The sequence below is a fragment of the Dryobates pubescens genome, chromosome 23 (genome assembly GCF_014839835.1).
Source record: "Dryobates pubescens isolate bDryPub1 chromosome 23, bDryPub1.pri, whole genome shotgun sequence".
Classification (NCBI taxonomy): domain Eukaryota; kingdom Metazoa; phylum Chordata; class Aves; order Piciformes; family Picidae; genus Dryobates; species Dryobates pubescens.
The window spans coordinates 18,721,562-18,745,529 of record NC_071634.1 but is presented as its reverse complement, the minus strand read 5'-3'; the positions used below and the strand labels follow the sequence as shown (position 1 = coordinate 18,745,529).

At 41.5% G+C, this 23,968-nt stretch overlaps 1 protein-coding gene across 3 annotated transcripts in view; it reads right to left on the bottom strand.

Annotated features, from left to right (window-relative positions):
• Positions 1-23,968, bottom strand: part of FBXL5 (F-box and leucine rich repeat protein 5) — a 35,328-nt gene that overhangs the window by 3,625 nt on the left and 7,735 nt on the right. For 2 of the 3 annotated variants that reach the window (XM_009910429.2, XM_054172166.1), the window contains exons 2-10: positions 18,510-18,725; positions 16,797-16,892; positions 15,844-16,027; positions 13,421-13,603; positions 11,141-11,266; positions 10,536-10,684; positions 10,256-10,338; positions 7,834-8,556; positions 4,543-4,691 (exon numbers count right to left, since the gene is read on the bottom strand). In XM_009910429.2, coding sequence (XP_009908731.2) covers positions 4,543-4,691; positions 7,834-8,556; positions 10,256-10,338; positions 10,536-10,684; positions 11,141-11,266; positions 13,421-13,603; positions 15,844-16,027; positions 16,797-16,892; positions 18,510-18,725 — 1,909 coding nt within the window. The remainder of the gene's footprint in view (positions 1-4,542; positions 4,692-7,833; positions 8,557-10,255; positions 10,339-10,535; positions 10,685-11,140; positions 11,267-13,420; positions 13,604-15,843; positions 16,028-16,796; positions 16,893-18,509; positions 18,726-23,968) is intronic. The other variant, XM_054172165.1, reaches the window with a different exon arrangement.

Sequence of the window (23,968 nt, the reverse complement as noted above, 5' to 3'; positions counted from 1 at the left end):
ATTTCACTGCTAGCAGTGAAGTGCCTAAATTAAAGGCGGTTTGGACTGAGTTCACTTGGGAAAGTAAAGTTAATCAGACTCTCACCTAACCTGCCACAGTCTATGATTACTGCTTTAGTTACCTCTAAACTGGATTGTGGTAATGATCTTCACACGCACATCTGATGCTTCAGGGGACCCAGAACAGAGATCTCTTACTGACAATGAACAGCTCTCAGTGTCTTCAAATAAAGATCAGCATGTCATGCAGGGTGAGAAAAGAGCATTAACCGTGTGATTCATGTGGTCTGCAGCAAGATGGATCCCTGACTCATTGGCGGGGGGGTGTGTGTGTGTGACTGAGCTACACTGGTTCCTGATTGAGTTTGCTGGCCACACAAAGACTAATGCTGGCCACAGGAAGGCAGTAAGGAAGACTGAGGGAGGAAAAGGAAGATAGTTTTTTCTGCAGCTGCCCCCACCAGTGAAAGGCTCCATCATCAACAGCACATACTGTCTTTGATGGTAGTGTAGCAATAGTAATACACAAGGACATGCCCAAAAAGTTATCAAAGTATTAGGTTTAAAAAAAAAAAAAAGAGAAAATAAATATTAAAATCAAATCTTAGTTGACTAAGTACTATGCTCTAACAGCCTTTGGTAAAGCTATACCTAGAGTCCCGTGAGAGCACCTTGGTTATCTGTATGTCTTACGAGTCCAAACTCTTAGAAGTCCGATCACAACGCATTCCCACGTGAGTCTGCACACAGGAGTATGTACATCTGAACAGTACTTGCAAAGCCTTCCCCCCACTGCTGGCAGGCAGATTAAACTATGACCAATGAACTTTTAATGCCAGAAGAAGAGTGGATCATCAGAATCACCACAACTATTTCATTAATGCTCTCTCTCCTTAATTACAGGACCTGAGCACTACATAATTAAAAAACTCTAGAAACTGAATCATCCTTAAGAGCTGCAAAAAGCTTCTGCTGCAGAAATTAGGGAGCTCCATTTTTCTAATTCTGAAGCTAGCAGCACCCCAGACTTTAAAACTGAGAATACAGTAAGGAGATTGACCACAGCTGAACGCTCCTAAGTGGCAAGAGACAACTTAGATATCAAATTCTTACTCTGGTGTGAGCTACAACCAAATGTGTTTTACACATTAAACAAACACAGCAAGTTTAGGGGTGTCACCGACAGACTTGTTTTCAGATGCACCTGAGGGCTAACTCCAAATCTCCAGCCTTAAGCCAAACATCAGTGTACAGACCAAGAACTGAACAGAATTAAGTTGGAGGTCCGCTCACAAATACTGCATTGTATTACTGTTGTGCAACAGCACACTGTGGCTCAGGCCCGACTGAGTCTGTCCAGTCATAGCTGCTCTACCTCTGGTTGTAGTGAGCAGCTGTGGTTAAGACCAGCACTCACACTGAAGAGCTGAAAACTGCAAACATGCCTTCCAAAATCCAGACAAGCTGTGTGCAAAAAAAAGAGGGTGTATCACCTTTGGAAGAAAGGTGAGGCAACCCACGGAATGTTTAAGGATGTGGCCAAATCATGCAGGAAGAAAATTAGGGAGGCAAAAGCACATTTGGAGCTTAGATTGGCCTCTGCTGTGAAGGACAACAAAAAGTCCTTCTATAAATATATTAATAGCAAAAGGAAGGGCAAGGACAACCTCCACTCCTTGGTTGACATGGAGGGAAATGTTGTATCACAGGATGAGGAAAAGGCAGAGGTACTTAACACCTTCTTTGCCTCAATTTTCACTAGCAGGACAGAACATCTTCCAGACAGCTGGCCTGCAGAGCTGGCAGAAGGAGCCAGGGAGCAGCATAGTTTCCCTCTGTTCCAGGAGGAGGGGATAATTGGAGCTCTCCTCAGCCGCTTGGATCCCCACAAGTCCATGGGACCAGATGGGATCCATCCTAGGGTGCTGAGAGAGCTGGCAGATGAGCTGGCCAAGCCACTCTCCATCATTTTTCATCAGTCCTGGCTCACTGGAGAGATCCCAGATGACTGGAAGCTGCCAACGTGGTACCCATCCACAAGAAGGGCCGGTTGGATGAGCCAGGGAATTACAGGCCTGTCAGCCTGACCTCAGTGCCAGGCAAGATTATGGAACAGGGCATCCTGAGTGCAATCACACAGCACTTAGAGGATGGCTTAGGGATCAGGCCCAGCCAGCATGGGTTTAGGAAGGGCAGGTCCTGCCTGACAAACCTGATCTCCTTCTATGATCAGGTGACCCGCCTGGTGGATGTGGGGAGGCCTGTGGATGTGGTCTACCTGGACCTCAGCAAGGCCTTTGACATCGTTCCCCATAGCAAACTCCTGGCCAAGCTGTCAGCCCATGGCTTGGATGGGAGCACACTGCGATGGGTTAGGAACTGGCTGGAGGCTGAGCCCAGAGAGTGGTAGTGAATGGTGCCACATCCAGCTGGCAGCCAGTCACCAGTGGTGTGCCCCAGGGATCAGTGCTGGGCCCCATGCTCTTTAACATCTTTATTGATGATCTGGACGAGGACATTGACTCCATCATCAGTAAATTTGCTGACAACACCAAGCTGGGGGCAGGAGTTGATCTGCTGGAAGGTAGAGAGGCTCTGCAGAGGGACCTCGACAGGCTGGGCAGATGGGCAGAGTCCAACGGCATGAGATTGAACACATCCAAGTGCCGGGTTCTGCACATTGGCCACAACAACCCCATGCAGAGCTACAGGCTGGGGTCAGAGTGGCTGAGAGTGGCCAGGCAGAGAGGGACCTGGGGGTGCTGGTCGATGGTAGGCTGAACGTGAGCCTGCAGTGTGCCCAGGCAGCCAAGAGGGCCAAGGGCATCCTGGCCTGCATCAGGAACAGTGTGGCCAGCAGGAGCAGGGAGGTCATTCTGCCCCTGTACACTGCACTGGTTAGGCTGCACCTCGAGTCCTGTGTCCAGTTCTGGGCTCCTCAGTTTAGGAAGGAGGTTGACTTGCTGGAACGAGTCCAGAGAAGGGCAATGAAGTTGGTGAGGGGTTTGGAACACAGCCCTGTGAGGAGAGGCTGAGGGAGCTGGGGTTGCTTAGCCTGGAGAAGAGGAGACTCAGAGGTAACCTTATTGCTCTCTACAACTCCCTGAAGGGAGGTTGTAGACAGGTGGATGTTGGTCTCTTCTCCCAGGCAGCCAGTACCAGAACAAGAGGACACAGTCTCAGGCTGTGCCAGGGGAGGTTTAGGTTGGATGTGAGGAAGAAGTTCTATACAGAGAGAGTGATAGCCCATTGGAATGGGCTGCCCAGGGAGGTGGTAGTCACCATCACTGAAGGTGTTCAGGAAGAGACTTGATGGGGTGCTTGGTGCCATGGTTTAGCTGTTTAGGTGGGTTGGATTGGTTGATGGGTTGGACGTGATGATCTTGAAGGTCTCTTCCAACCGGGTTTATTCTATGTATATTCTATGTAAGTGTCTCCCTTAGGCTCAGTGTTTATTGAAAAAAAGTAGTTCTGAAAATAGGCTGTAGGTGACAGTAAACCTCTTATTTATCAAGGGACAACAAAGTGGTATCTTTACTATCCAAAGATGGATAATTATGGAAGCAAACTATGATTTAATATTTTCACTTCTAACATTAGGATTCAACCCAAGTGCATCATCTTCTATCAGTTCCAATGGACTGAATACCCACTGTCAGTACAGATTTACTTGCAGTACCAAAGCTCTGGCATCCTGTACCCTTGCTGTGCCTGCATCTCAACAGAGATGCAAATTACTGAGCCGAACACCATGAACTACCAGGGAATATAGTTTTGTCTTACACACAATTAGCTCTTATAATCCTGTGAACTCAGTTATTTTCCTCCATTTTCCCTCTCTTCTGTCACACTTACCGGTTTTAAATTCACACGTGGAATACAAACCTCACCATGGTTCCCATCTCCCATGCTATGAATGCTTACTGGACCTAACAGACTGAATCCCAGTGTGGTAAACACTGCAAAAATTTGCACCATAAACATATTTTATGCATTTTTCCAGATCCTTCCTCTTAGACCTATCTCTAATTTACTGACTCAAGTAAAACCAGAAAAAATAAATTACATCTCCCCTAAGGACACAAATACCCCATACTGAAACTACTGCAAAATGGGAGGCGGTTTGCAAGCAGAACAAGTCATTCCTTTCCTACCACTTTGGCACCAACCTAATAGAGCCCCTGTCTGAAATGATGATCATGAAGAAAACATACAACCACATGGTTTACAGGGAAGACATGAAGAGAGCCGGTGTCTATTAGCTGTATGCAATCTTACTTTCTAGCCCCTACTACTTATGCTAAAGCAAAGTATAAGACTAAAAATGCTTTTCAAGATTACACAGAACCAGGGTCAAGCAAAAAACCTTGAAGAACAAATGAGGTAAAGCTGACTTGATAATTATTGTTTCATGATTAATCTGCTGAAACTCAGCGCTATGCAGGTAAGAAAGAGTAGGGGTTTGGTGGTTCTACAAGTGTCCCTGAACCAAACAAGCAGTGCTCCCAAGGAAAGCATCACATCTCCGTTAGAAGACATTACCGTTAATGTTGTCACAGTAGTAAAAGTGTTCATCGTTCAGAGAAGGGCATGCAGAAACTAACTCCTGCAGGCCTGCACCAGTTACAGTGAGACAACCCGAGAGGTTCAGGTGTTCCAAATGTGGCAGTCCTCCTCCCAGAGTCAATGCCCTGTTAACAGACAGAAGAGAGGGGTTAAGAGCCTGCACAGCACTAGCCTGACCGGTACTCCAGGAGGTCACCAGGTCACAGAATTCATTGCATCTCATCACAAAACCCAAACATCCAAGTAATCTAACAAATAAGCTACATGGCTTTAAACCTGGGCAGTTTCAGACCCTGTAAAGCTGCACCCCCAAAGCTGCACAACAGACCTGAAAACTGAACAGATTTCTACAGAAACTAACAACTCCTGCTGACAGACAGAAGCTAAATCGCTTTGCTTATGACTGACTCCAGAGATAATTAAGTATTTCAAAGGACTACTAAGACATTCTCCTCCAAAACACCCCTGATGTTGGCAACTCTGCCAAGGTAGTATTTATTCCTCAACCCAACCTGAACACATCACACTCCCAGCTTCCAAATGTTTGGCTGTCTCACATTGTTTAGGCTAAAATTATTCTGAAATCCAAACCTGCATTTCCCTAGGACTGGCAGTAGAGCCCCTCTCTGCCAATACATCATCTTGTTCAAGTGCAATTCTCCATTTTTGCCCTGCTGATTCAACAGCCTGATAGCTGTGCCCCTCCTGAGCAATCACTCCATGTTAGTCTGCTTGCTTCTCGGCAAGCTCACAGGGCAGCCAGCACAAGCTCAATCACGAAGAAGCTCACCCACCTCAAAAAAACCCCATCAAGCTTGAGGCACCAAGCTGAAAATTCAAGCCAGGACATAAAAGTGAAAATGCCTTCAGAGCATCACTTTACTCCTGTCAGCAGGTAGAAGTGTTCACCGCAGAACCAGCTATCAGTTCACAACTTTGCTATGAAGTGAACTGACAAGTGTCTGTGTTAGGAGGTTCCACTCTGCCTCCTCAGAGACTCACACTATGCTGATGAGTGCAAGAAGCATTTGCTGCAGCACAGTCTCAGCTTCTAAATACTGCCTTGAACCTAAAAAGCACCCATGGGAAACTGGCACCACAACCAGACCCAATAACCAAATCTCCCTTTTGGTCCTAGATTACCGAGTCATGAAAAAGCAGACCAGTAGCGCACACACTACACATGGCATGACCTAATCAGCAGCACCCATCCACTCCAGCACTGGACCAGCAACAAGCTCAAACGCAAAGCACAGCTATCTGCAGCTTATTCTGAGCAAGGCTAACAGTGCTGGGTGACACAGTATGTGGCAGAACCACCATTGCAGAAGAGGCATTTGAATAGCTGGTACTTCTGCGGATAGGCAAGGATGAATCTCCAGACACAAACCAGTGCCAGTGCTGCCTTACACTATTTCTCAGTTGACTACAGCACACAGTACAGGTACGCATGAAATGTGCCCTCTCCAAGAAGCTTTAATTAGCCCCAAGTGCTGCAGCACACCTGAACAGGTGGCTTCAAGTACTTCTGCCTCATCCATGATCATTGTGAAGCAGTAACTACATTTTTCCAACACAGTATGAAACATCAATGGCAAATACACAGGGAATGTTCTAACTCTTGAAGGCATCTCACTATTCATTTTTTTTCTCCTCAACTGTTACATAAATTCATATTTTACACAATGTCCTGCACATGTAAAAATTACCACAGGTTGGAAAAGACACTGAAGATCACGTTCAACCATAAACCTAACACTGCCAAGTCCACCACTAAACCATGACACTGAGTACCACATCTACACAGCTTTTAAATACTCCTATGGACAATGACTCAACCACTTCCCTGAACACTCTGTTTCAGTGCCCCTGTTCAGTGAAGACATTTTTACCAATACCCAATCTAAATCTTCCCTGGTGCATCTTGAGGCCATTTCCTCTTGTCCTATAGCTTGTTACCTGTGAGCAGAAACTGAGAAACTGACCTCCACCTCACTACACCTTTGCAGTGGTTTGGAAATTTACCACCACATTAACAAAAGCTCAGCTCACTGAGTGGGAAGCAAATGGAAACTATATTTACAAGCAATAACTACACTCTACAATGGAATGCAATTAATATGTGCAAATATACAGTGTTTCAAATATTACACAGGTATTTACAATCAGAAAACAGTACAGAAATCCCCCTGGTCAAAATGACCAGGGAAAACTGCCCCACTCCTCCCAAAACCCCTTTTTCTCTTCCCCCTATAATAGAAGAAAGAAAAGAAAGGGAGCCGTTAGAAGGGATGTTAGTCTTATCTGCAAGGTCAGTGATAAGATTCTCCCCAGCCGAAGCAGAACAGCCACAGCAGCTAGAGAAGAAAGGAAGGAATGAAGTGGGATGTGTGAGATTGCTAGGGGTACCCTTCACACATCCAGCCAATGAAATTTGTTTAGAACAATCTTTTGTTTTCCTTTTTACACCCAACTGTGAATTGTTTATATTTCTCCGGTCTTCTGCTCCAAAACCTGCAGCTAACTTTTAAAGGCATAGCCTAAAAGTGCCACAACTTTCCTTTCAGGTAGCTGTAGAGAGCAATGAGGTCTCCCCTCAGACTCTTCTACCAGACTAAACAACCCCAGTTCCCTCAGCTGCTCCTCATAAGACTTGTGGTCTAGACCTCTGACCAGGTGCTGGTCTTCCTCGGACACAGTCCAGCACCTCAACATCTTTCTTGAAGCAAAGGGCCCAAAAGTGCACACAGTATTGCAGGCTCACATTCAGATAGCTGTTGCCCAGCACCCCCAGGTCCTTCTCTACTGGGCAGCTTCCCAGCTTCTCCTTCGCAGCCCTGTAGAGTTGCATGGTGCTGTTGTGACTGAAGCACAGGACACAGCAGTTGGCTTTGTTGAACCTCACAGGTGGACACAGCAGTTGGCCTTGTTGAACCTCACACAGGTGGACACAGCCCACTGCTCCAGCCTGTCCATCAATTATGTCACTGTGCAGACAGGCTAAATGAAATGTTACTCCAGTCTTACAGTTTCAAGGACACTGGCCAGGATAACGATAAAATGAGTGAATCAACACAGCTTCCTAACATCAAAGTTTGAGCCTGGTATTATAAACATTTTAAGATGCAAAGACCCTTAAAAATTCCCAGAGAGTTTCTTCAGTGGAAGTGTTTCTAATAGAACTAGGCAGATGCCCCCCAGAATGACCCAACAAATACATTTAGAAAAACCATGCATCAGCAAAATAGCTGAAAAACAGCTCCTCACCTGAGAGCACGGTCTGTGACCTGGTAACACCCAGACAGACTGAGAAACTGGAGAACTCGTGCAGCCTCTTCATCTGCATTTTCACTCCCAGAGTATGTCAAGTCTTTTTTCTCTGACTGCTTAGTCCTTGGTGGTTTCTGACACAGTGCAGAGGACTCTGGAAGTGCTTGAATAGTTCTCAGTGCCGTCCCAGCACAACAAAATGAGTGACCGCAGTAAATCAAGTCAGTAGAAGCACAGCGCTGCTGCCACCCTCCAGTCCTTAATCCATAAATGTCTCTACTGTAGCACGATGCAGAACAGCTAACATGGGACGTTGGTTCCATAAGACAAAATCCTTCAACGTTTCTGTGTCTCCACTCTGCAGCATCTTCAATGTCTGCTAAATCATCAGCATCCAGCATCCACACATAAGCAGAATTGAAGTTTTCTGAGCCGTCAGGTTTAGTCCAATGCTGCTCACCATCTCCCCCCTCAATGAGGCTTTCATTGCTGATTTCATGCAAACAATTATACTTCTTGTTGGACTGCAGAGTAATCTCTTTGTTTTTCCACAAAGTCTTGGCATTCCTGTTTCTGCAGCTTTTCAGAAGCCCTCTGGTGTGGTGAGTCGATATGACCCCCAGTGCTCTGGAAATTCTCTCTACGGCCACATCGGTGATTTTTTCACACCCAGACAGATCAAGGTGGCGTAGATTTTGACAATAACCAACTGAAGACCAACTGAAATCAAAGGAAAAATGGCTTGGTTGGTTGACTCTCTAATTTTTTGTTCAGAAAGAGGTGTTAAGGCTAAACATACAGATGAACATGTCACAAGTAAACCACAGTAACTCAGAATGTTCAGAGGAAAGACCCCAGACAGGTCAGATTTGATACTCAAGGTGCTGGTTAGGTTGGAGATTAGAAATACTTTCTTTCCTGGAATGGTCAGGCATTGGAACAGGCTGCCCAGGGAGGTGATGGAGTCACCATCCCTGGAAGCATTCAAGAGGACATGTGGACATGGCTCCTTGGGACATGGTTTAGTGGCTATGGTGGTATTGGGCTGGTAGTCGAACTTAGGATCTTAGAATTGTTTCAGTTGGTAGAGACCGCTATGATACTATCTAGGCCTAGAAAAATCATGCCTGAAGATCCGTGAAATGACTCATGAATCGGCAACCACATGTATTTTTCCCCATATACTGAGACTTAAAAGTCCAAATTCTTAATAGATCAGACTGCAAACACCTAGTCCATGTGACATCCATTTCAAAAAGCAGGTTCTGTTGTGAATAATGCAACTGCATTATCCATCAAGAGCCATCTAAGCTTAACCAGACATCAGTTAACTTCTCAAAAGGTTGGAAAAATAAAAGTTTTACCAAACCAGCAGATTTCACGTCCACCCCCACCCAAAAAAACCCACTACACTTGAGATGTAAGAGTCACTTCAAAGGACTTCAACAGTTATAATTTCTAGTATCTCAATTTCTCAAGATTGCAGTATCAGTGTTCTTAGATCAGGTATCCTTCTGTCATTGCACATTTCTTTCAGAGGGAATTGCTTGGTTCCTGAAACACATTCTTGTGTACAGTATTAATTACTCCATAAAGTGGTTAGGGTTAGTAACGGAATTGGACTTTATCATTATTAACAAAACCTCACCCCTTCAAACTTATCTTTTCTTACCTGAAATAGAGATCCAATCTACAGCAATATGGTTACATTATTAGCTATAAAAGTATATAGCTGATTTAAGTGACCTTGACCTAATCATAGTTAACTACCATTTACTTTCCACAAGAGATTGCTTAAATTTACAGCAAGCCAAGCTCATTTTCTGAATTACAAACTAGGGTAATCGGGGTACAATTGGGAATACAGATAGGTGAGGAGTGGTAAATAACGCCTAGAGATTGACAAAATCTCACAAAGATTGATTTCTGACAGACATCTAACAACAGTCTCGCATCAGTGACATTTCCCTGGGCTTCAGTGAAACTCAGAAATCCAGTCTAAGCCTTAGAGCTTTGCCTACCATCTGATTAGGGTCTCAAACAGCAGTATTTGAAACCCTACCATCCCCACTGGACCAAAGGAACCACCAGAACTGAATGACTCCACAAAAATCTATGGACAATTTCAAGTTGTTAGCATCAGAACAGAACACAACTGTTGCTATGGATAGCTAAATACTGGTGGGCAATAGACACTCAGTAATGAAGACACAGCATTCTTGTATGGCCATTACAAAATCACCTGCTTCACTTGATATTGATTGCGACACTGATTTAGCTCTTAGCTGTTTGTGAATCCTCAATGTGATCTCTCCATTTCTCTCTTTCTTAGCAAGGGACTAAAACATGTTTGAATCATTTTCCCCACCTCTGAAAGACAGCTTTGGGTTTTTTTTCCAGGAAACAACAATTATCTAACCTTTCAAATGCAGAGTCTGAAATATCAGTTTGAGTGAGATCCAAGTATTCCAAATTGGGGCAAAGCTCCAAGATCTGTCTAACCTGGAGAAGGAAAGGAAAATAATCAAGTCAAGACAGAAGCCAGCAAGGCTGCACACAGTGTCAAGAGAACATAGGAAGTAACATTCCCTTGAACTGCAACTTGTTTTCACTAGCCAAGTGTTTAAACTCAAGCACATCTGTTACTCATTAGAGGCTGCACAGCCACAACTGTGAAACGCCAGTTTCAAATTCCATACCATTTTGCTTGATGCTGCAGAACTGTAGGCCAATACTAATGTCTTGACTGAGGAGCCTACATGCGGGAGGACATTATGAATTAAGCCATGGAGTAAACGTTTTTCCATTTGTGCTATAGTAATGGCAAGTGAATCTTCAGCTGCTTCTTCTGCAATAGAAAAACAAACAGATTTAAGACAGGCTTGAATCGCTTACAATTGATACTCGCCATCTTCGACGAAAGAAGCTAATAGGAAGCTAAGGAGAGGTTAACAAGGAACTCCAACCCCTCTGCCACGGACAGGGATGCTTCTGGTCTTGGTTGCCCAAGGCCTCATCCGATCTGACCTTAAAACTCTCCAGGGAGGGAACGTCCATTACCTCCCTAGGCAACCTATTCCAGAGTCTCCCCACCCTCGTACTGAGGAACTTCTTCCTAAGATCCAATCTAAACCTACTGTCCCTCAGCTTAATGCACTGGTATCAACCATGATAAAATCTGTATTTTAAATGGATTTTACAGAAAATACTCCACTCTACATAGTTATTTGTTTTATAGCTATGTTATCTTCAGGAGAATAAAAACAACCAACCAAAAAACACAACCAAATCAGAATGTACATACCTGATTCATCTATGTCCGCATCCTCATCCCACTCTTGGAAAGCACGACTTTCATCTTTTCTATTTTTCACCCATTCCTCATCAGGTTCAGTCTCAAGATCTGCTGCAGGACCACTATACCAATCACCTAGTCATACCCCAGAGAAAAGAAAGGGAGAAGAAGAAAAGGAAGCGGGGCGGGGGGGAAGTTAAGCCAACCTCTTCATCACTGCAGAAAAGAGCAGTAATTCTCTCAGTATACTGTGACCTGACAGAGATAGAGATGAATTGTGCATTAATCTCAAGTCAGGTGGGACTGAACCTTGTCAATTCTTGTTTGATTTCTGTTGTAAAGTTTCAAAAGATTCCTGCAACAGTTTCAGTACCTTTACCCAAGCCCCGGTTACTGCGCAGACATTGATTCACTTCCAGTTTGGGTCTATTGTAGCACTGGGCTCAGTGTATTCAGGCCAAAAGAGCTTGGCCCTCTCCACTTGACACCCACCCCTCAGATATTGATAGACATTGATCAGATCCCCTCTCAGCCTTCTCCTCAAGACTAAACAGCCCCAGACCTGTCTTCATAGGGGAGATGTTCAAATCCCTAACATGCTTGTGGCTCTCTGTTGGATTCTCTGTCCCTGTCCCTCTTAAATTGGGGAGCCAGTTCTAACAGCTCACTGATATCCTCAAAGCAAGATCAATCCCTGTTGAGTAGTATCTAAAGGAACAACGTTACTTGTATGAGCTACACAGTGACAATGAAATTCTCACCGATTGTCAGCTAACTGTGAAGCAAAACCTTTCAGTTACACTTCCCTTTAACCCTCCGTTAAAATGCATAAAAAGCCTCAGAAACCCTCCCTGAAATTAGGAGAAGAAAGAAATTAACTAAGCCTACAGTTTTATATGTCCTTTCCCCCCCTTCTGGAAGTAAATCCCATCTGAGAAGCTTCCACCCCGTTTATAGTGCTGCTACAAGCACTACAGTAGCACAGACAGCATCTCATGAGACCAGCTTCTTGTGCCAAAACCAGGTTTAGGAATAAGTCATTTTAAGCAATTGCTAATTATCTTTGGTTGGTTTTTGTTGGTGGGTTTTTTTTTTCCCCTCTCCACAGCACTGAATTGAGACAAGTAGGTTTTAGCTGAAATAATCTTAACTCTGATACCTCTTATCCCAAGTCTTTAGCAGCTCAAGGACCAAACTATTATTTTCAGTAAGAGTTCTACAACAACAAAAAAAAAAAAAAAAAAAAAAAAAAAAAAAAAAAAAAAAAAAAAAAAAAAAATCGAGACCCAGAAGTCATTTAACTCCTCTCTCTGTCTTGTGAAGACTTTTCTAAGCCATAAAGGCCTGTCCAGGAAGAAGCTTTTGCACATCTGACAATTTAAGTTATATATTTTTATGAGGGAATGCTAACAATCTTAAAAGCACATAGAATACAGCTAATTAAACAGCACAGTCTCCTTTGTAGTCAACTACACTGACACAGCAGCAATGGTGAAGACTTCAATGCCATACTCTAGTGATTGTGTAATACATTGATGGGGACAAGTACAAGTACAAAGAGAAATATTAAAAGCTATGAATACAATCTGATGACTTGTAACTGGTCTCATTGGAATACAGCGTACTTTGTCTATTTGAACAGTTACTTTTACAAAGGTTACACTTATCAATAGCTACCCATTTTAATTAACAGGATCCTTTGAGGAACACAAGCTACAAAAATGCACTTAGTCCATTCTGCAGTAGAAGTTAAGATAATGTATCTGAAGAGTCAATACTAAAAATAACATTCATACAGTTCTCTTTGAAGTCTGAATATAAAAAGAGATTGTGAGGAAATGTTAGAACTCCATTTGTTTTGAGCTTCCATTTCTACCTGGTAACCTAATGAAATGCTTTTACAGCTACTGATAAAGCTGTAAAAGCAGCATTTAAAATCTAAGGGGTTTTGAAATGTAACTCGTAATTAAGATGTTCTATTAGTGAATATACTTATTAGCATTCACACAAACCTCAGTACAACTAACCAACATTTTGTATACAAGAGCTACTCATGAGCTACAACCAAGGCAATTTTCAGCTTAATTCTACAAGACAGAAGCATGTTTGGAGGATTTCTAATATTTAACTACGTTTCAGGGCACTGTCTTTGCCAGAAGGGTACAGCTTTCCAGCATGCTTGACTGTCAGGCTCATGGTACAAACCAGCCTACCCTAAAACACTCTCCTAGACGTTCAGAAATTTTTATCACTGGAATGCTTTCAAAGGAAGAATTAACTTTAACTTACCTCTGGCCCAGCGAACAGGGTAAAGATGTTTCCAGAGAGATCCAGTTTTAGTCAGCTGTGACCATTCAGTGCTTACTTGACTACACTGACATAGCTCTTGGGGGTTAAGGTAACTGAAAATGGTCAGCATTACTTCAGGAGGAAGATTAGTAATATTTGTAGTGTGCCCTGTTACTTCGGTTTCTGAAACACAGAAAGTGTGTGTTAAATGAAGCACAGCCTCTCAGCTTTAAACAGCGGCAGAACCCACACCTTGACCAGAGCAATGCGAAAACTGCATCTGAAAGAATTCAGTCAATTGCTTGGCACAAGAGTTGAGGGGAGGAAAAGTATTGCTTTAGCTTTAATAAGCTTTCACTATAATACCTCAAAAACACACTAAAAAAGAACAGCTCAGTTTTCTGTTTGGCGTTTTCTCAGCAGGCTGGGTTTTACCAACTTTGAATGCAGAAGGGTCAAAAAAAAGCCCTGTACAACAGTAGACTGCTGCTCCTCAACCACAGCAAGATAAAAGCACTATCTGCTAAAATTAAATGCTTTTAAAAAATGCCTTATGTCTCAGATAACATATGCCTGCTTTGCCACCTTCCCAGGAAACACTACTAGCACAGGACACCTCCTGCTGGGACCATGCCCACTGAAAACACTCAACCCCTTGACTGGGACACAGCAAGAAGTCTATGTTTAACTCTTTGCAGCTGTCTCAGGTTTTATTTGCAGCTTTAGCTGCTAACATGGACAATTAATTTTAACTTCTAAATGGTGACAGGTTGCAAATTAATATTAAATACTAGGTTAGAGACTAAGATTTGACCACTTCAATGTACAACAGTAGGAACCATCTCCAATAGCTCTCCCTTAGTGCCATAGTAGACAGCTGCAAACTATATAAAACAACAGATTCAGTGCTTCGGGATTTTGTTCTTTGAAGATAATTTTTAATGCTTTGTCTAAGGACAAATTACCTGAGGAAAAAACATCTCTCTAAAAGAGCTTTCAAGAGCCCTTAAAGTCAGGTTTCACAGATTAGTAGGGATTTCCTTCTGAAGTTATGACCAAGTACACAAGACTTTACAGCAAGACGAGCATCAGCTTTCCTTTTGCAAAGAGGCTTCCAAAGTGAGCATAATGGGAACTGTACCTTGTGATAAACTATTGCTACTTAAAGACATAATTAAATACATTTTCCCTTGATGAGTCAATGTTTGTTTGTTTGCACACTTGGCAAGTTGCTGCAGGTACACTATAGAGAATTTCACACTAAAATGCAGTTCGGACAGCACAGGACTGCAAGCTGTGGCATTTCCTTCTGTTCTTAAAACTGGTTGCAAGGACACACTTCCCTCTCCCTAAAGTCTAGCGCAACCACTGCAGAATTACTACGGTCCCGAAACTGCTATTCCAGCTAGACTTAACAGCAAACAATGTCACAAGGCTACTTCTGTCATATTCATCTGTTCAGACTCAATAGTATTTCACACCATGGACCATGATCTTTTCTGAAGGCTTCACCTGGAGGGCAGAAAATGACCAATTCAGTAGTTAAAAGAAGTCAAGATTCATCAAAACACATCTGATTACAGAATAGTTTCTCAAGTTTTTCTAATTAGAGGAGCATATCTCATCCACATCACAAAGTCAGTACATGGGGGCTTGCTACACTTATCAGTCTCACACCCCCGCGTTACACTTTTGGTACATTAATTTCCCTTCTTTGGGGCATCAACTCTTCTTTTTAGTTACGAGTGGAAACTGTAACCACAGACAACTCAGGTTGCTGCAACAGTCATAAAAGAAGCCTGAAGTGCACTTCAGTAGTTACCCATTTACTCAGGAAAGTACTGACGAACACAAATTCAATATCCACCTCGAGAATACACATTTCATCCAACCTACCCACAGGCCGCGCAGATTCATTCCCTCACATCACTCCACACACACAGCTGCTTCCTTGCTGATTCCCAAAAGGCCCATGGAAGTTAGGTAGTGGAACTGGGGAAGGTGAGTTACTTTTAAATTGAAATATTGTCAGCTGGCTAACTATTCTCTGTTATTAAACATTAACAGAAAAAGATTACAAAGCAGTCTTGGAAACAAATAATTAAATGCAAAGTCTGCAAATAGGAAAAACAATTTCCAAGTATCCACAAAATGAGAATTAGCACTTCTGTCTGTGTGTTATATCAAATATTACCACAGGACGAAAGGAGAGAAAAGAAGGGTGGAAACTGGTAAATGAGGAAGTACTGTCTACATTACAACCTGCCAATAAGCCTGCAAAGCTCCTGAACTTTCAGAACCTCTTTGAAGCAGTTCCCATTTCATAAAAACTATTTTATCTGCCAGTAAATAACTTCAGGTATGCCACTGGTGTGGCTTTTCAAATCAATACTGCAGTCTAAGAATTACTTTCAGTGCTTCACCTTGATCTGTCTTCTCATCCACAGAATACTTAAAGACCTTCTGAAGCTCTTCTGCTTGATTCCACTTACTAAGACCTCTGAATTCTCCAGCTTCCTTCTGTGAGCAGTGCTGTGCAATTACTTTCTTCTTAATATCTTTCAATTCTTCATAAGTAAAGTATTCCATCAACATTGGCTGGAAAACCTACAATGAATGAAAAAATTAAAAAACAAGTCTGGTGCTGATGAAAACAGCTAATAATGCCACCCAGGCCATACATTAAGTGAACTGAAGGACAAGATCGTGGTATTTCCGAGTTCAGCCCTCTGCTCGCCAATGGATCACTGCATAGTCTCAGGCAAGCTGTTGAACTGTTTTCCCCAGAAGAAAAGGGAAGTGACTAAAGTCGTTTAATCTATATAACTTACTGAGGTACTCACGCAGAAGGCAAAGTGGCAAGGAAGAAAAACATGGAAGAGAGATTTCTCTTGAACAGAGTTCGGGAAGATTACTCTCTCCAGAAGATGCTCCCAGTTTTTGGATACCCATAAATCACTAGACTGGCAGTACTAGTCTGTCTTTCAAATATAGGTCAGAGGCTGTTTGGGAGTGTCAGTTTGAGTCACGAAGCATTGGTTTACAAGACCTCTCTCCTTTTAAGTTTCGCTAGACATCTCCTTAAATAACTTCCTGCTGCAAACAAATCCCAGCCTCAGTGGATTTTTTTTGTTATCAATTTTTTTTAGGGACCACAATTTCATGATGAATTTTCAATACATTCACCGTTTTAGAATGTGTCCCCTGGCAGCCAGAGGAGAGCAGAACAATGACACCGCAGTCCTGAAAGCAAATCAGCATACCAATAAAAACAGAGAATTGTAAAATAAAAACTGAACCTCCAAGCCCTCTGTCTCTGTTCAGTCATTCCAAATCCCAAGGGAGATCAGCACAGCTGAAGAAAATTTTTACCCACCTCCTCTTCCTCTTTCATATGAGGAAGGAAATCCCTGGTAAAGGCTTCCAATCTCTCCTTCAGCTGTTTTGCATAGTTTAGCTGTTCATATTCATTCTGAGAAGAAAGCAAAGATTTAACTATTATCTAATCTTCTCCATTCATCCAACGGTTGAACTGTTAAATAAATCAATGCTTCAAAATAAAGCCCACTATGTCTTCTCCATGCATGCAGCATGTTTGCTTCAATTCATGGTAAGCCTGTATTTACTTACAAAGTCTGATGACAGGCTGACCATCTGAACTGGCCTGTTACTAGGCAGAACAAAGTACTCCCTTCTTGCCTGCTTCCAATTTATTTTACTACCAGATAGGAATTAACCTGGTCTAATCACATTTATACTTTGGAGCAAAGACTGAAGTCAAAGTTCAAAATAGCAACAGATTAATATAAGCACTTGCATGTTTTGCCTAAGAATTATTCTGGGATACAGCAATTTCACTTCACCTTTTACCTGCCTGCATCTTACATTAGTTACTCTACAATTCTAGCTTCCAAATTATAAGCAGAATTTATAGTCACACATATTCTATATATATTTACTTTGGAAATGGCAAGAACTCTTAAAGATGTAATTGACTTTTAAATGTTAAGGGTAATCTAACCTCATCTATCAACTTCTTCTCTATGCCTGTAATAAGAATCTGGTTCCGAGGCTGCCCAGTAAATTGCAACATACTGAGGTTCCTCATAGCTCCCACAGTAAATGCTGCCTGCGACATGAAGAAATTCTGTTACAGAAAAAAGCTTAAGACATCAGTGTAAAGTAAACTAACCACACCCTTAAAAAAGTTAACCACTTGAAGTACCTAAACAAAACTAAAGAAATCTGGTTTTCCACATTTAACAGAATCCCACTAGCACTCTATCAGAGAAGGTATAACACGAAGACAAGTGTGAACTGTCCGCTCTCCTTCATTTTTCAGTTTATTAGTGGAGACAACTGAAGTCAAATTTTAAGGTTCCATATGCACAGAGGGGGAGATTTCCAGGTCAAAACTGGCCTTAAATAGCCAAAAAGCATCAATCAACTGTATATTTATTATTTCTCTTACTAAAATTATGGACTGTGTGTAGTAAAAAAAATAGTATGTGATGTCAAATTACTACTGGAGACTATTGTTCAAGTGCAGGAAGAAGCAGAGTCAGGCACCCCAGAGGAAAGACACACAGCAAAATTTAAGCAGGAGAAAAATTGAATGACACTCCATTGTGAAAAAAACAGCTGGAGAAGTAACATTTAGTGTTTCTTCAGAACTGGAACATTAACAGCATTACGAAGCAACAGATTACTGAAAGGAACACATGACTCACTAACAAGCCTTTTTTTTTTAGTTCAGTAATCATCTTCGTTTGTGACGATACTACTATCCTATATGCCACCAAAAAGAACTGCTCAGTGTCTCCTAATAAATAAAACCCCTTATTTCTATAACCAAATTAGCAGAGCAGTCTTCGTATTTGTAACTTCCACGTTGTCTCTCCAAAACACTTCCAATTATGCAGTGATGAGCTTTTGCCACAAAATACACTTCTGAAAAACAACATTTGCTACGAATTTAGTAACTGCAATAAAAGAATTTGAATTCTGCACTGGGAAGTTTTCACAACTTTCATCAGGTAATCGCAGTATATTTGCCCTAGGACACAAGTCCTTCTTACAGCCTACTCACCTTCACATTCTTCAATCCCTTCTCAAAGAGGCTGAGCATCTCCGAGAGCTTATTGTCCGAGTGCACATTGTAGACCGTCCGGCTACGCTGCTGCAGCAAACCAATGATACACTCATTTTCAATCTGCTCATGCATTTTAAATTCCTTGAAGGTGGCATAAAGAGACTGAAGAAGAGCCCGAAAATCATTGTTGTTGGAGAAGTTGGTCTTGGAAAGCTACAAGGAAAGAGAAAAATAAATCAAATAAAATTTTTAAAAGTCAATGAAAATCACCTCAGGGTCAAGTTAAATCCTTAGAGTACTGGGGTTCTGTGATTCATTGCTCCCATTATTTACAACACAAAAGCTGAAAAGTGTCAGTTTTATAAAGAAAACTCACAAAAATTAAAATTTCTTTTTGCAACTGCAGCAACTCACTTCAAAGACGTCAAAAATTAGAGAGTATTGGATGCTTTTAATTCCAAACTTCAAGTGCACAGACAGGAATACACAAACTAGTCTGCTACTCGACTAGAAGCTGCTTTCCTGTAACTCATCCAGTGGGTACATTAAAATTTCATTTCACACACTTTCATCCAGAAGTGGGCAGAATTAATATTGGCATTTGAATCCTCAGGTTAAGAAATATTTATGCCATGTACTTATTAATATGACTTTTTAATTTATTCACAGATTTCACCATTCTTTTAGCCTTCAGCACTAACTTGCCATTTGGGTTTTTTATTTGTTAACAGGAACTGACACAAATTCTATTACGAAAGTAAGAAAAGCCCTTGAACTTGCTCCCAAAACTCAGGTATGCGTTTCCTCTTACAGATCATTAAAACAGTAAGCCACTCACACTCCTATTCCATTACAACTCCTCAAAAATACGTTAACAGAACAGCTTTACAACAATGTTGTGCTTTTTGAACGAGGTTTATGTAAATTAACAGACTTAATTGTACAATTCTCTGACTTCCAGTGGCCCATTACAGGCTCGGGGGGGGGGAAGAAACTACAAGTTTTAGCAGTATTATAGGGAACTAATAATAATTACATAACTTCAACAAAGCATAATACATGCAATAATTCACATGGTAAAGTGTGCTGCATTTCATCAGACACATTCTGAAGGCAACTCATCCCACTCGAATGAACAGAGCTTAAGAAAACAGGAAAGTGATATGATAACTTCTTCAAGGGAGATCATTCTTGGGACAACCATGCAGTTATAGTACTAGCCTTAAGAACCCAGTAAAATCAAAGTTGCATTTGAGCAACATACACCAATCTTGTGAAACTCCGAGATAAATGTAGAAAGACTTCCTGGTAGAAATCGATGCAATCTCCTCAGCTGGGCAGGTAACTGAAAAGCCAAGCCACTTCCCAAATCTGTATTTCAGCCCTTACTAAGAAGCCATTACCACAGACCCCAGGGCCTGCCTCTAGGGATGTACCATCCACAAGGAATGCAACCCATGTGTACCATGCCACCAAGTGAACTGAAACTATACCAGCTCTTGAAGGTTTCCAACGGACTGACAAAACAAAACTCTAGTGCCATTTTCACATTGTAGTACAACAGTCACCATCAGCAACAGTACATTTTGAAACTGCACTTTCCTCTGGTGAGTGTAAAAAATGTATTGTTCTTATTACATTTTATTCTGTGTGCAGCTTCAGGAATCACAGCCTGCAGCACAATACAAGAGCAACAACTCAAAAAAAAAAATATTATTCTGAAAAGAAGCCACTGGAATATGCAGAAGTGATGTACTTTGACAAAGATTCTTGAATCTAAGGTGTCTGAAATGGGAATCTGAGATGTGTTTGTACATAATACACGCATCAAAAACAACCATAAACTGAGATATACCTAAAACTTTTATCATTCAAAAAAACAAAACACCACAAATGTAGTTATTCACTCTGACACTGCATTGCCACTTCCCCGCAACTACCAGCAAAGCAACCAAAACAGGCTGGACATCTGCCAAGTGCTTATGCAATGCCAAGTCAGCTCTGCATACTCTACCTTACATGCAGTACATGTGAGCAAAATGACTGTCCTTACGGAGAAATGAATTTACTTGGTCGAAGCAAAGATTTAAAATATAGGGTAAAGTTAAGGTTTGCAGGATTTCCTCCCCCCAGTATCTTCCAAGCCAACCAACAAGTCAGAAAAAAATTCCTACATTTGTGACGCACTGTGTTAGGATTTGAGGCATGCATGAAGTATGTTTCAGAAGCAGGTGAAGATCGTGGCTCCCTAAGACCATTTTTATCCTATGCTAAGCTCAGAGAACACAACATACAGAGCAGAGGTACTACATGATACTGAAGGCTAGAGTTTCCACACTGAACTGCAAGTCTGAACAAGCAGAGCAGATGGGTGCAGATATCTCTCCCGTGTAGGCTACTCACCTCCAGGCAGTTGCGACTCAGCCCTCTAGAATGGTGAAGTCAAGTTTCTAATGTAGTGTTTCTCCTAAAGACTGTCTCAAAATTGGTCATTCTACTCATAAGGGCCTACAAAACCTGAAGTCAGTCCCTAAAGACCCTTTTCCTCAATAATCCCATTCACTCCCACATGTTTGGCATTTTAATCAACGTAAAAACATAACCAAAGCTGAAGAGTGTAGCAGAAAGATCACACAAAACTTGCTGTTGTCACAAAATTGGTTCTCATAGAAAACAGCATTTTCTCATCCTCCTGGCTCAAAATCTTTCCAGGAGTCTAACTTCTGCTGAGCCTACCTGTTATCATCCATTGAACAGGAATAAAGAATCCATTTATGCATGCAAGGCAAGAATTCCCATTATATATGCCCTGTCATAGAAGCCACTGCAACATGAAATGCTCACCTCTGCTACTCAGGCTTCCAGCAGATAATCGAAAAGATTAAAAACTATGGAGAGGATATTGAAGTTTAATGACAGTACTGGAATCAGCAACTGCTATATTAAAAAGGTCACCTGAAGCTGAGGAAACCTGGCTTTGCAGAGGACAGGTAGCCTAGGTAGCCTAGCAACAAAGTCACTCAGTCATATCTCTAATTTCATTACCAGGACTGATGAAGTCTTCTGACAGGGGACCAAGACTATTAACAGATAGGAGCTGCTCCACTCCAAGGTCCACTTTTCACCAGCTCCACAGAAGGAAACCTAGTGCTGGGGTTTATGAGCACAAAAAGTAAACCACCATCCTCCATAACCTGACAGAGAATCCCAAGAGAAGGCAAGGGGGAGGAAACGGATTGTATTAAGGGTATTTGCTGACTGATCAAAAATAAAGCACTGTGCCTGTGTGATCCCTGAGCAGTTTACAATACAATTGTCACAGCGCTTAGACATACTCAGGAGCTTTCCGAACTTCAAGATACTACACTTAAAGAACTCTAAATTATAGCACAACTGGTTTTTGTATTTGGAATTCAATCTCTAGTGGAGGAGTAGCACCACAAGAGAAACAGGGCTGGTGCCTCCCAGAATTGAAGAACTATACATAATCCACACAACCTGAGCAACACGCTAAACAACAGTCAACGCCACTGCAAAGTCTGAAACACTTCAGAGATACTTGGCTGACGCGAGCATACTAGAGAAGCGGCCGGGACCTGTTAAAAGTCACTATGAACTTTATTAAACTCTTATCATAATAAAAAAACCACCCAAATAAAAAAACCCCACACAACATGTTAACAAGGGGAGGCACCTCAATAATCCAAGGGCCACTGTGGTTCCAGCAGTGAAGTACAGCACAAGGTCAAGGTCACAGAAGGTACCAAGTCTATTCCCAGTAACAAGGAGACAGCCATTCCAACCCTAAACTTTTGTTCTAAAGTTCTTCACACTTAACTGGTCAATTTAGGGAGTCTGTAGCAGACAATACTAAAAATCAAGACTGAAATAATCTGAAATAATGATTTTTCATTGTAGTTGAAAGCAATGTGTAAACTAGTTGCAGGATTATTAAGAAGTAGAAGTTCATTGCTATTAATCCAAGTATTTCCATCCTTCCTCTGCAGGAAAGAATAGTAATCTTAAATGAAGAAACCACTTAATGGACATCTTCAAAACATTGAGTTCTGCAATAAGAGAATAGCTATAACTGAGAAAAATATATCTTAGTACCTCAGACAATTATATATCAATTTTAGGCAAGTGCCCAGCTCCATTGTACTACAGAGCCATTAACATGATCAAGAGAGACGTATAAAACAAACAGCCTTCCTTACTGTGAGATATTATTTCATTCTTTGTGCTTTAAAAGCAATATGGCAGTACCAGCAGGATTAACAGCAATTGCTATTTATAAAGTGCTTCATGTTCATGATGCCTAGAAGAGTAAATCTCCATTTAGCTCTTGCATCTCCTTTGTGGTTTTTGTGCTTCCATGAGAGAAAAAAAATTATGTACACACACAGACACATATATACACACACATAAACATATTTCTGAAACTTTCTGTCAGTTCAAGACAGATATTTCTATCCAAAATCACGTGAATAAGTAAGGAAGCTCAAGCACGAGTTCATGTCAATTAAACCACTGAACAAAATACCGCATTATTTGTTTGCTGGAAGTGTTTTACATCTATGTCAACATGGAAAATTGTCGTCCTATAAGAAGAAAATTAATTTTCTAGAAATACTAGTTTACAGAAAGTTGAAGCAGCTATTTCATAATAGGTATGCCAAAAAATGTATGTAATGAAGAGAAAAGTTTGCTTCTTCCTTAAAAATACATAAGCATCCTATTAACAAGGGGGAAGTAGTAAACACGAATAAAGAAAAAGTAGTACTTTCACCAGGCCAGCACAACAGTAACTTCAGTCTGTGCTGTGTGCTAACTTTCCCAGCTAGGAGTATCTCTCTACTCCCAACTACAAGCTGGATAACAACAGAAGTGTGAGAAATTGGAAGAGGAAAGGAAACACTTCTTTGCTCAAAGACTACAAAATTTGTAATTAAATAATTCAGGTTAAACAAGTTCAAAAGCAGCTACAAATTCACAAACTGCTGTATTCAGTTTCCCGATCAGCACCTCTAACTTCTGAGCCACCAACAACCCTAAAAATTTCCTCTAGATTTCTACCACTAGTTAACAGATTTTTAATTCATTTTAAGGAGTAGCAAAATCCTTTTCATTAGGGGGCTGCAGACCACTTATTAAAAACCAAACCAAACCTCAGCACACACCACAACAAACAACAATAATTAAAAAATTAAACCACCAAAACCCACAATCATCTTTAGAACAGAACAGCACCAGGGGGAGAGGGAAGAAAATTTAAAAAAAAAAAAAAAAAAAAAAAACCAGCAACACGTGCTTATGAGTCAGCTACAACTTTTCACTCATTTCACACACTTTCATGTATTAGCACTTTGTACAAGCAATAGCACTAAAATTCAAAGGACAGGAACTTGGACTCTGCAGACATTATCTCCGTTTTATGAGCAAGAAAATGGAGGGAC